We start from the raw sequence: 13,116 nt of genomic DNA, 5'->3' as shown, positions 1-13,116 counted from the left end.
GATTTACTTGGACCACCTGAATAAAAGGATAGTGAAACAACACTTGATTTATTTTTTGTCGGCCTTAAAAAGTCTAGCCAAACAAATATTCACAACAGATTTTAAATTATAGTCAGAGTTATATCTAATGGAAACTGGATATTTGAGAACCCCAATTGAAAAAGCCAAAATATTTAAAAATACCAATACTGGTGACCTCTCTGCAGAAATATAAAGATACCTATTAGTTTTACTTAATTCTATCCCAACTAACAAAGGAGGTAATATAACATATCAGTACAGCTATGGCAGTACAGGTAAGTAAAACAGTACATTCCTCACCTGTCAAACTAACTCAGGGACTGATCATATTATTATTTGAATAAAAACATGTCTGTGCTTTATTATCAGTATACTGTGTTCATAATGATGAGCTTTACCATCATTCGTTGACAGGTTGAACAAAAGATTCTCAAGATTACATTTTTTTTCCTTCTCTAAATTGCTTTATTGCAGAAAAACTCAGTTACGAACATCTGAACCAACATGTTTAACTTTACCAGAGACAAAAACATCTGGCTCCTGCCATTTAAAAGTTTAGACAAGAACCTTCATTCAGTGTTCTGTGAAAGCTCAACAGTTTTTCATTTTGTTCTCTGCCACCTCAGATTGTAAACACCTCCATGAAAAGAATCTTATTGGTGGTGTTTGGTTATCTTCTTGGCATGCTTCAACACGGAGTCATAATTCAGGGTTTTGGATATCCATGAAGCTGGAATTCCCCCAAGTCCAATCTGTGAGAATTCAAATAGAACATTTATAAAATCATCAGGCATACAATACTGGCAACGTATTAACTATAATGAGAGGTAAGATTAGCACAGAGTCATACCTGGGCCCCAAGGCAGGCTCCAATGAAGGACCCTCTGCTACAGGTGCAACCTCCACAGCTAATTGTATCTCTGACAGCCTGCTCATAGTGCTTGGCTGTCAGGACTCCATGCAGCGCTGCTTGGAATGCACCTGGCAAACCTGAAAGAACATCAGCACCAGATGTGAATGACACAAAGGCATCACAACTGGTTGTCTCAATATTTGTCAAGTACAAATATTACGCAATCCAGACCATCAGCAGATTCACAACAATTTCATTCATTGGACATATCTCACCCCTGTGAAAATGCACCACATGAAAATAATTAACAGCCACTTATGTACTTTCCCAATAAAAGCACAAGGCACATATCTTCACATGATTTGTGAGTGCTTTCTAGTTGGTCAATTCTCCACAATGTTGCATCCCAAATGTCCGCCTTGTTTAATGTTACTGTCAATGTCTTGATTCTGAATGATCTGTCAGCCTTTCAGCTCTCAGGGACTCAGAAACGTGCTGTATTTGCTGGATTTACAGCTGCAAAGTAAATAATTGCAGCTCGTTGGAGACCACTACACGACCTGTCCATCCGCACATAGACACTTTCCTATTTGGATGTAGTGTATATGGAACTGTTCATGGAGCGCCTGAACAGATTTTGGACACTTGGCGGAGCATCGTTGACTCTGTGAGGTCCAGGCTGTAGCCTTGTGCTGCAGCTCTGACCTCCAACATGCGCAGGCGTTTGGTCCCTTGTCTTGTGTCTGTGTGTGTGTGTGTGTGTATGTTTCTGCATGTGTTGTTTTGTCTCCCTCCCTCCCGTTTTCCATCTCTGTGTTTTTTGGCCTTGGGATGTGTTCCTCTGTCCCAGTGTATTGTTTGTGACTGTTTGTAGTTTTTTGTGGTTTCTGAGTTTAAAAAAAAGAAAAAAGAAATTTGAGAAAAAAAGAAAAAAAAAGAAAAGGCTAGTACAGTAAGTGACAGCTTTGTGAGTTACAGGTAGTACTTTGCTTTGTGAGGATACCTCATGTGTTTAGAAACACAGTGGGGATTAGCTCCTGAGGAGTCTTTGATAGAGTCTCCTTTACTTGATGAATGTGCCCTGGAATCAATCAGAGAAGAAGAAAAACTCGTAGTCACTCAAATACAACAGTTGCCATATGTAAAACATGTAAAGATACATAAAACACACACTTTTGCATGTTATTGTATCTTTAGATTGAGGAATGTAGTAAAAGACCATGGTAAAGTTAAAGTCAAATTATTATCATCAACATCATTACTACTTAGTATATTAAATAGCACAAAATGAGAAAGTTTAATCCCATGACTCAGTCCCATGACTTTGGTGTAGTAAAGTAACAATGCTGTAGGACTCACATACCACTGATTGCTTTGTCCAGATCCTGGGGCTGCTTTCTGTTCGGGTCACTGAGCTGATCGAGCACTGAGTCCAAGGCTTTTGGATCAGGACCATTCAGGATGAAATGTTCAAGAAACCTGGGAAATAAATTAATGTATGATTCAATATAACTAAAATGTGCAGTTTTACTTTATGGGTGGCAATAAGGGTCCATCCCACAATATTAGGTATAGAGATGACAAGAACATTATTGTTCCGCTGTAATAAAGTAAGCCACCTGTATTCATGGCATTGATCATGGGTGTATTGTGTCAGTACATAGTTTCCAGGTAAATGCACTTGTTGTGTCATAAATGTGTCATGCTTTATTTGTTTCAGATTCCAGATTCAGAAAATGAACAATATTTTTTTATCAGTACCAGACAGGGAAAACAGTATTGTTAAAGCTAACTGATACCTATGGAAAACATACTGACCTTGCAGCTGCTAGAGTGTCTGCCACACATGCATCATTGTTCTGGGTGACACGGACTGCCTGCTCAACCTTTTCCAGCATGTCAGGCTTTCCTGCATAAAACGCCACTATAGGCGCCAGTTTGGCTATTCCATCAATCTGACAGTCACTCTCACAGCCTGTGGAACATTACACAATGGTTAAAGTGGTTTCTATTAGTTATGTCTTGGTTATTGTAATGCCATTACTGCCAATTTACCAGTCTCCTTTTTGCCTGCATCAACATTCTTCAGGAAGCTTTTTAAACTTGCATGTCTCCATGGTCCATCGATGGGCAGCTGAGGTTTTGGCCCTGGTATACACAAACACAACATCATCAGTATTCTCACCTTACTAGGTGAAAACAGTTGAATTCATTCTTCCGCAACTACATACTGTTACTGGATGGCCTACCTCCTCTTTCTCTGTAAGGATCATTGACAGGCGTGTCATACTCTGATCCAGGCCCAAAGAATTTTAGTGTGCGCTGCTTCAGATCGTCAACATTAAGACCTGGCCATATAGGTTACACAACTTAGACAAGGGCAAACACAACACTCACACAGACGTTATTGTGCAAAACCAGAATGGTGACCTTTACATTGGTGAAGAATGGGCTCAATTAGATATAAACCATCATGGTACATATTTTAACTATTTTCTACAGTGAGGATCCAATGTTGGCATAATTCAAATGGGGTGACAATGACTATGCCACATGTCAAGAACTGATGTGGAGTGTTAACAAGTATAGTATAGTGTCAACAATGATGGGAAGCGCACATTTAATAACAGAACTTAGTGTCAACAGCCACTTTATTTTGGTTTGTGTGTCTGTTGGGTTGAAAAGATGAAGAAACAGGCCTACCTCCACATTCAGACAAGGACTCCAGCAGGACAAAGGCCTGGTCTCCGTAGCAGCTCTGCTGGCCCGTCTGCCTCCTGTAGAAAGGGTTAGCCGACTCAGAGCGGAACTCAGGGTTCGGTTCCTGAGCCAGAATCCCCTGCAGCTTCTGGAGATCGTACACCCAGTGGAGGGGCTGCGCTGTAGAAGACGATGAGTCGGTAGGTCAATTTCATTCAGAACCAGATCTTCCTTCAAATCAAATGGCTGTCTGAGAATAGGAAAGGTGCTACGACATGCAGACCAACTGGTATTGTCTTGTCATGATAGCAACAACAAAAAGGTATAAACTCTGCAGAAAAGTGCCTACTGATGTGAAGATGGTGATACTTTGATGAAAAAAATAAACTTAAGGAGTATTAAAACAAGGTGAAGGACGAGTAAATTAACTTTAATGACTGAATAAGATACAATACAACTCTACAGACTTATAAAATCAATACCTGCTGCATCTGCAACTGCTGATCCTACAATGGCTCCTATCGCTCTGTTGGCCACAGCTGCTGCCATCTGTAAAACATTCAAAGTAAAATTGGAATTTAGGAGAATGGTTATGTGATGATAACAATGAACGATTGTTATTGTAATTACCGTTAGAGCTCAAACTGTCCTGACTGGTAGTTTTGAGTTTATCTGAGTTCTACTACTTGTCTTATATTATCTGACAGGCTGTGTGCAGCTTGAATAATTGATATTAGCTCGGTGTGAGGTCTATTTCAACAGTAACTAACGCTACCGCTAGTACCGCATGACTTGAATGCAGCATTGTTTTATCTCTCTAATATTTTTAACGACATAAATGGTAGCTATAGCTCCGGTCAAAGGAAATGAAACATGCGCTAATTGACTCGTCTGGTTTCCAGACTAATGACCTGCATTAAGTAATGGTGGAGGAGATAGCAGTAACGTAGCTACTTTTAAATAATGTAGCTAACGTTAGCGTCACGTAACGTAACTACGTAACTTAACTAGCGTTAACGTCAACCATTAACGTTAGACATAAAGTCTTAACCTACCTTAAACTCCGTTCAATGTAGCTAGCTAACGTTAACGTCAGCTATGTTCCACTGACACCCAGGTACCACTGCAGTTTGTTTCAACCCTCGGCAACTCCTGACGGTAACGTTAACAATTTACACGTTACCGTAAAATGAATACAATCTGTGAAGTCTGTTGTTCCGTTATGAAAGGTTGTTGCTTTTAGCACCGCCCACAGGAAAGCAATAATATAACTCCGCCCCCTTTTGTTCACCTTTTGACCGTCATTGACTGAAGTTTTTCAGAAGTATTTTCTGAAGATTTATGGACAATGTTGAAACTGACAGCTATGCTTACAACTGCAAGAATGAGATAGATAAATGTCAATTCAATGATACATTGCGACATGCTGTGCATGTAATTAAGAGCATAACTCTGGGGGGTTGAGATCTCCACTTTTGTACAAAATTTAAATTTTGAGCATATATCGTACACTTTGTTTCCTGCATTCTGGTACATTTTTCTGCAACATGTTGTGCCTTTCCTGCATCAACTTATGGTGCAAATAACTTCAATTACCGGTATGTAAATGTACAATATGATTAAAAACAATAAAGTTGTATTACCATGGTGAGTTTCATAGGCTACACATAGGCTTATAAAATACCCCAAACACTGACAAATTGTCATGAAACTAGTAACGTGAGTCTGTGAAGTAGGCCTATATTTAACTCCAGTATTCAATTTTCAGGAATCCATTCAATTTTCTTAAAATGTCAAGCCTTTAAGATGATAGTAACATCACACACGACTCAGAGACCTTACTGATTTCAGTGAGCTAAAAGTTTAGATCATAGACTGTTAATATTAATTATTAATATTTATGGTTTAGATTTAAGTAGTGTCCCCTACTGACCAGTAGAGGTAATGAAAGCACCCTCTCCTGGACAAATCATCACAGACTCTCCACCTACTGTATATTATATAACACATGTAGATTCATGATAGCAAACACCTTATGTTATTTTATAGTAGGATAAACGTGACCTCTAAAGAACCATTTGGATTTGTGTGTGGCTTGTGAAAATATATATAAAATATACTGATTTGTAAGTCAGCGCGCTTAGTCTTACAGGAGTTTTTTCTCCAATTCACTACTTTTTTATGTCACTGTTTGTGAACTGAGAAGACAAGAATGAGATCGGACACAAAGATGAATGTCATGGGTTGTTGTGTAGGTATGTGGTTTATAAAAAATAAAATAACAACAAGAATGTAATCTTATTGGAGCATCTGTACTCTGTGAAAGGGTAAATCCACAGCAGGTGATTTCAATCGTCATCAAAGTTAAAACACCTGCTGTGACACCACTGATTGGAATGTGATTACACACATACAGTCAGCACATAGTCCAACAACAACTCCCTTCAAAGGAAATCTTTCCACTTTAATTCTATAGGCTGCATGTGTGTTTGGGGGGTTTGAAGGAGTATTACGATACCAAGACCGTCATTTTTTGTAGTTTACCTCCTCCCTTCCAATCTGTGAAGTAATATTACAGCACCCCAAGGATACATGCACACATTGCACAGAACATGTGCATGTGTGATGTATGTAGGCCTACAGATCAGGAATTACTGGAATTGTTGGGTGTTTGTAAATCATAGATTGTGGTCTCGACCTACTCTACCTGTTAAGGGTCTTGAGATACATTTTTGGTATGAATAAAGTTGAATTGAATCAGGCTCAAAAAGAACCAAAAGAAACAACTCTGTTTCACTTTCTTCTTGAGTCAGTGCTAAGTGACACCTATATGCACTGAATCCTCAGCAGGTGCACCACCCTCTCCTCTCTCCATGTCCCTGAGTGAACCGGCACCACATTCTAGTGCCGTGCTGGTGCCAGCAACAGCAAATAAGACACCAGCACCCGCTCCTGATATGTACTTCCCTGTCCTGCATCCATTATTTTTAGCTGGGATACAAGCCTCCATCTACACTTAATATGGGAAAAGAGTTCCTTATATTCATAGCCACCTCTCAATCCATCATATCACTGTTTCTTTAGTTAGTGCAAAGCGGACAAGCTCAACAACCACACACACACACATACACACACACACACACACACACACAAAACAACCACATCCCATCCTTCTTCATCTCTTTACTGCATTCCTTGCTTTTACACCAACTCTCTTCACTTTGATCACTGTCTTCTCGTGTTCTTAGTGGATAAGGAGAGAAATAGAGCAGGTTGGTCCTCATCTCCTCACTCCACCCACTTTTACAGGCCTGCACACACACACACACACACACACACACACACACACACACACACACACACAAAGCTGCCACCCCAACAACCACAGTGGCCCCCACCTCTTTCCCAGTTACACCCCACGTAGACATACATTTGCACCTATGTCAAACTTAGCCCAACCCCTTTTGCAACCTGTGCCCCACTGCCAGTTGCAGGAGTTGGTCTTGCTCTCTTCTGGGTGACGCGGATTGGAAAGGGTTCTCCATACTTTTACCTATTTTCTTTTTTTATTTGCTGGCCCTTTTTCTAGTTACTGTAAATACATCTATATTATCTTAGAGAGGAGCCATGAAGTGGACCTGGGTGCTTGTGGCAGTCTTGCTGTCCTGTGGGGGGCTATCACTGGGTAAGGAGAGCTTAGACTTCCCAGAGTATGATGGCAAGGACCGTGTCCACGACCTCAATGCCAAGAACTATAAGTCTGTGATGAAGAAGTACGATGTTATGGTGGTGTACTACCATGACCATCCTGGATCCAGCCGCGTCGCCCAGAGACAGTTTGAGATTGAGGAGCTGACCCTTGAGGTGGGTTGAGATGGGAACTATGGCTTTAATAAGGAAGACAGCTTGCTGATGAGAACGCTGGATTCATTTAGCAAAGCACACAGAAACATTACACAACTTTAACTCCAAGTTGCTATTTGTTTGAAGGCTGCTCTAGTTTCATTTGCATGCACAGAATATGAATAATGCAGATGTGTTTGACAATATACTGGTGGTAGAGGACTTAGAACAGATTATTATTAATTTGAAATAGGTAAGGAAGGAGTACAATTGTTAACAAATACATATTTTTGAGATTTGAAATGTGTTAAATGTGGAATTGAACACAGGGTGAGTTATTATGGGAAAGTGATGCTAAAAGTTGGAAATAGCTATGCTGGATTAAGAAATGCTTATTGGTGAAGTCCCAAAAATGGGTCACAAACCTCTGCTTTTTTTTGTCAATATGGTCCACCCAAAGAGCTGAGCCGCGAGAACTCAAGATATAATTTTTTCTGGCAAAGTCTGTGTGCGTGTGTGTGTGTGTGTGTGCGCGCTTGCGTGCGTGCATTTGTGTGTTGTGTGTGGGACGTAAGCTGTTTAACACACCTCTATCTGTATGTCTCATGTCAACCTGGATAGTCCTGGGTGCAGTTTCATCACATTTCTCACAGAGAGACATTACATCACCATCGAGCAAGCTTTCAGTATCAACTCACAAACATATCAAACCACAACTGACCAGAGTCATTCTCAGGTTACGTTAAAAAAAAAACCCACTGAATATCAAGTGTCACATATTCATAAACTGCATTTTCTAGGAAAGGTTGTACTTGCATTTGTTGAAAGTTGCAGTTCTATAAAAAGTAATAGGGGTGTTGACTGATTTATCTTATATATCCTCTGGATCATGATGCAACCATGTTTTACAGCACTTGGCATGACCACTACACAGTGTACAGTAAAGGCTGCTTTCTTATAAACGTGATGCTTTTTATGTTTCAGGAGCGCTGTAAGCATTTTAGAACTCACATGCAAAACAGGCACGCAAAAAACTCTTGGTAATTACAACTAAATTTAAAAACAGATTTGGGCATCTTGTGAGTGGGATGGCACTAAAGGATAAAGTATTCACACTCACCAGTCCCTACCGCAGCTGTGATTGTACCTACTTACACAAATTAACATAGAACTAATTTTAACAAAAAACAAACTAAATTAATCAAATAACAAATTACTGATACAGCTTGTCATGTAAGTTCAACACAGTTAATGAAACAGGAAGGAAAATAATAGTGGTAGATAATTATAGAAGGGAAAACAGCAGTACACATTGCTCCTCTGAGCATATCACATCATCACCACAGCCTTTGGTGTCTCTGTATGGGAGTGTTAGGGCTCAGTCTTTGGGCTGGAGGCCAGCAGTGGAGGTTCTGGCTCCAGTAGTGTCGGCTCAGCTCTGTGCTGTGATTGACACTTGCAGTACTGTACTTGTCAGCGGATCCAAGAGTGCTGAGCATCACTGCCACCTCACCAAAATAGTCCCTTAGCTGGCGTGGCTTCTGGCGCTATATTTATCACTAGCTGCTTTTGTGGTGTGTCGATCTCCCTGAAGTCTTGTGTTTCTCCTTATGAATGTATTATGATTTACATTTGATGAGAATTTATTATTAGTGACATGACAGCAGCAAAGGGCCCAACCATTTTGGAGGTTGAGGCACTGTTCATGAAAGTTAAATAAAATATGAGATTAAGTGAGGAAGTCATAATTAGGTGTTTTTTATTTTTTAATGAAAAAACGTATTGTTAAGGTGGTTAAACACTGTAACTGGGGTCTCTGTGTTAATGTTTAACATTTTTTGCCATGTTTACATTAACTATTTCATGCTCACTATCCAGAAAAACATGTAAGTATTCTGAGTTGTGTAGTGTTTTTTTTCTTCTCAGTGAAAAAATACAACATCGTAGTATTGAATTATGTAATTTTGTACATCTGCAGTGTATTTTGCGAGCTGCATAGTTGGATACATCACATCAGATCAGATTGAGGCCATGAAATCCCATCCCAGATACAGAGGTTGTTGGTTTACCTTTACAAGTAGTTAGGGAGGTTCAGTTACTCTTGACAAAATTATATCAGCCACATTACTCCAGATGCACCAATGTATAAAAACAACTTTTCATATATTAGCCTTTATTTGTAGGACATATGAAGCTATGAAACAATTTTCATATTGTATCCATAGAAAAACTGCAGAAAATAAGATGACACCATGATAACTAGGGAGAAATCTAATTTATTTATATTACATATTCAAATCAAGACAAACTACCTCCAATGTATCTCTGCAAATGCACGTTTATCCCTAATTTACCTCTCACTTTACCTACCTCTCTGTTTATCAGAAGTTATTTTCAAATGAATTCTTCAGTTGCTTGGATGGTGTAAAGCCTTACTCACCTCAATCACTTGCCCTTTAAAAGCTTATTTTAGCCTACTTAAATGCCAGAAGGGTGGGGTCTGCAACAAAATATAATGCAATGCATTAAAAATAGTCACAGTAAAACTAAAATACTGTACTTCAAAATTTGCTTTACACAAAGTATGTATAATTGTAAGCATAAGCTTCCATTTTATGTAAAAGTATGCTTTGCATGTATTTTAACTCACCTGCTGCTGACTGACAAACTTCACTGTGCCCCACCCATCTGCAACGCCAATTAAATTCAAGGAAATGCAACCTGCAGGACTGACTGGATAGTCAAAATACTGTGCCAGTACTTACGCCAGTAAAAGCAGCTGCTCAAGATGTCTGACAAGTCTTTGTGTGTGTGTGTGTGTGTGTGTGTGTCTGTGTCTGTGTGTGTGTGTGTGTGTGTGTGCGTGCATGTGCGTGTCTGTGTGTGTGCACCCTTTACCCTCCCTAACACACTGAAACAACCCTCAAACCAGGCTGTAAACACGGCGCAGCCATGGGTGGAACCAACTGTCAGTCATGAGGTTCAAGTTTCATACAGATTTAGAAAGTGCGTAAGCAGAGCTATGAAAAGCAGGCTTTTATGGTAATGAAACTAATAAGTGAGACAACTTTATCAAAAAGGTATGCATGTGCATGATATGGACTGCAAATTTACTTCCCACTTATGCAGGCCATGTTTTATAAACTAAAATGACCAATCATGTCCTCAGTTATGTGACAGTGTCTTTGCTTTACAGCTTGTAGCCCAGGTCCTGGATGAGTTTGATGATGAGGATATTGGAGTCGGCCTCATTGATGCCAAGCACGACAAAGTCGTTGCAAAGAAATTAGGTAAAGACTCAACAAAATTAACACAGCTGCAGACACTTTTAGCTAAGGTCATTATGCCAAATGAGACCAGCCAGTATCAGTATATCAGCTGTTTGTCACAATCAAACTATTGATATAATGGCTAAATAAGTTGCACTAACCAGTAGTGATAATGTAGCTCTCAGTTGAATGTGGGCTATTTTACTTTAATGTTTCCTGTTCTTACGAAAGACACATGTAACCATTGTGGGTAGGATGAGGTTAAATTGTCTAATTAGCATATGTGACACTTGCTCTGCTTGGGGCTTCTTCTCTTTTCCTCCAGACCTTGATGAGTCCGACAGCGTCTACGTCTTCACTGACGATGAAGTCATAGAATATGATGGCGAGTTTGCAGCAGACACTATCGTGGAATTCATCTATGATGTTCGTGAGGATATAATCTCCCAGTTAATAGCTTGTTTTATTTCACAAAAAAATGTCTCTAAATCCCAGTTTGCTTTCTTTGAAGATGACACTGGGTCACCTTCAACTCCATTGTCTTCCCCCTTTCTCCTCCATGACCGTCCTTTTTGCTTCATAGGTTCTTGAGGACCCTGTTGAAATTATTGATAATAGTAGGGAACTGAAAGGCTTTGAAAACATCGAAGAGGACATCAAACTGGTGGGCTACTTTAAGAGTCACAAGTCAGAACGTAAGAATCTGTACTGTGATGGCATGATAACCTGTTTCAATTTGTGTTTTACAGTTGCTTTTCAACATAATTGCTCATGATTGCATTTTATGCAAATGCAACAAAGACCAGGCTCAGAGTGCTTGATTTAACTTTGAGCTGCAGACTAATTTAATTTGTAAGGTGATTTTCAAGTGAGCACACTAGTTACAGGTCTACATTCTAAGATATTTCATACAGGAGCCAATCTACCGAAACAACTTAATGGATGCCTATACAATTTCAGATTTTGAGGCTTTTGCTGATGCTGCTGAAGAGTTCCATCCTCACATCAAGTTCTTTGCCACATTCAGTCCCAAGGTGAGTAATAAAGATCATTATCTTAAGTTTGACTTGACACACAACAAATTACTCAACAAAATGTATATAATTAGGTGCTTACAGTTTGTTTATTAAAGTTTTTTTTAAACAACAGCTTCTATATGTATGTATGTATATGTATATACATGATACTCAGTTCTAATCCTTTGGTTTTGTGTTACAGATTGCCAAGACTCTGGAGCTGAAGCTCAATGAGGTGGATTTCTATGAACCCTTCATTGATGATCCAGTGGTCATCCCAGGAAAACCTTACACTGAAGAGGAGCTGGTGGAATTCATTGAAGATAATGACAGGCAAGTCCCATTAATGTTATGCTTCAACAATATCATGAGGTAAATGCCCAACCATCTATGATGAAAAACAAAACCTGTAACATCTTATTTCTCTGTGTTTTTCAAGACCAACCCTGAGGAAACTGCAGCCACACAACATGTACGAGATCTGGGTAAGAACTATCAACACCAGAACAAACTCACCCAAATGTCTTCTATGAGGAGGCTGTGATGAACTCCAGGACTGTTTTCAATTTCCAAATCCACCCAAGTAGGTTCAGTGTGTCTTTATTCTTTCCATAGGATGACGATGTTGAAGGTGAACATATCATTGCTTTTGCAGAGGAGTCTGACCCAGGTAAAGGAACCCCAGATTAATTGTAAACATTACTGACAGAACTACCACTAGATTATGTTAAAATGATTACCACTCACCAATAGCAATGCTAGAAAGGGTTACATGTGGCAGCAAAGGGGTTGGAAGAGGTTTTTGCATGGTGGTTTTGTAATTTAATTAGACTGGTCCTTGCAACTGTAAAGCATTTCTGCAGGTGAATGCATGATAAGTCATAAAAATGATCTGCTAATACCAATTTACCACCATTTTGCCACCCTGTTGATTCCCCCCTACAATAGTTTAGTTATAGTTTCACTGTTGTCTTCTCCACTCCTCAGACGGTTTTGAGTTCCTTGAGATTCTGAAGGAAGTTGCTGAGGATAACACAGACAACCCTGACCTCAGCATTGTCTGGATCGACCCTGACGACTTCCCCCTGGTAAGAATAGAACATGTATATAATGGAAATCAGAGAAATTCCATTAGGTTTTCCTCGACCCACAGTCAACTGAGACTTAATGACTAAGCTTTCTGAAACATTCTTCACAAATTTCACATTTATTTGATTGACACTTGCTGATAACAACAGATTTAATCAAACGTATTTGTATTGATTTTCCCTGCAGCTTCTGCCACACTGGGAGAAGATTTTTGGAATTGACCTGTCTACCCCACAGATTGGTGTTGTTGATGCTGGTGATGTGAGTAATATTTTAGTGGTTACTTGCATTGCCATTGCATTGCCAGATCTTCCTACACAAAGCT

General features: G+C 39.5%; 2 protein-coding genes and 1 long non-coding RNA gene across 4 annotated transcripts in view; 1 reads left to right on the top strand and 2 right to left on the bottom strand.

Annotated features, from left to right (window-relative positions):
- Nucleotides 1-461: 461 nt before the first annotated feature.
- Nucleotides 462-4,883, bottom strand: LOC117953790 (crystallin J1A-like). Its single transcript, XM_034887112.1, has 10 exons — nucleotides 4,630-4,883; nucleotides 4,057-4,123; nucleotides 3,578-3,754; nucleotides 3,124-3,222; nucleotides 2,930-3,022; nucleotides 2,693-2,849; nucleotides 2,238-2,353; nucleotides 1,878-1,955; nucleotides 872-1,011; nucleotides 462-773 (listed from the first exon to the last, which is right to left on the bottom strand). Exons 2-10 carry the CDS (start codon nucleotides 4,121-4,123, stop codon nucleotides 675-677), a joined length of 1,026 nt encoding a protein of 341 aa, XP_034743003.1. The 5' UTR covers nucleotides 4,630-4,883; the 3' UTR covers nucleotides 462-674.
- A 995-nt stretch (nucleotides 4,884-5,878) lies between these two features.
- The window catches only part of LOC117953792, an 11,115-nt gene continuing 3,877 nt past the window's right edge, over nucleotides 5,879-13,116 (bottom strand). Inside the window, exon 3 of the long non-coding RNA XR_004658685.1 lies at nucleotides 5,879-5,889. This is a non-coding gene — a long non-coding RNA (uncharacterized LOC117953792). The remainder of the gene's footprint in view (nucleotides 5,890-13,116) is intronic.
- Nucleotides 7,026-13,116, top strand: part of casq1a (calsequestrin 1a) — an 8,562-nt gene continuing 2,471 nt past the window's right edge. The window contains exons 1-10 of one of the 2 annotated variants that reach the window (XM_034887109.1): nucleotides 7,026-7,438; nucleotides 10,614-10,707; nucleotides 11,012-11,112; nucleotides 11,270-11,381; nucleotides 11,647-11,720; nucleotides 11,905-12,035; nucleotides 12,142-12,187; nucleotides 12,318-12,372; nucleotides 12,690-12,790; nucleotides 12,978-13,052. In XM_034887109.1, the coding sequence (XP_034743000.1) occupies nucleotides 7,202-7,438; nucleotides 10,614-10,707; nucleotides 11,012-11,112; nucleotides 11,270-11,381; nucleotides 11,647-11,720; nucleotides 11,905-12,035; nucleotides 12,142-12,187; nucleotides 12,318-12,372; nucleotides 12,690-12,790; nucleotides 12,978-13,052 (1,026 nt within the window). In that variant the 5' untranslated portion in view covers nucleotides 7,026-7,201. The remainder of the gene's footprint in view (nucleotides 7,439-10,613; nucleotides 10,708-11,011; nucleotides 11,113-11,269; nucleotides 11,382-11,646; nucleotides 11,721-11,904; nucleotides 12,036-12,141; nucleotides 12,188-12,317; nucleotides 12,373-12,689; nucleotides 12,791-12,977; nucleotides 13,053-13,116) is intronic. The other variant, XM_034887110.1, reaches the window with a different exon arrangement.

This window comes from Etheostoma cragini, chromosome 12 (assembly GCF_013103735.1).
Source record: "Etheostoma cragini isolate CJK2018 chromosome 12, CSU_Ecrag_1.0, whole genome shotgun sequence".
In the NCBI taxonomy this organism is placed as follows: Eukaryota; Metazoa; Chordata; class Actinopteri; order Perciformes; family Percidae; genus Etheostoma; species Etheostoma cragini.
This window is presented reverse-complemented; position numbering and strand designations above follow the sequence as displayed.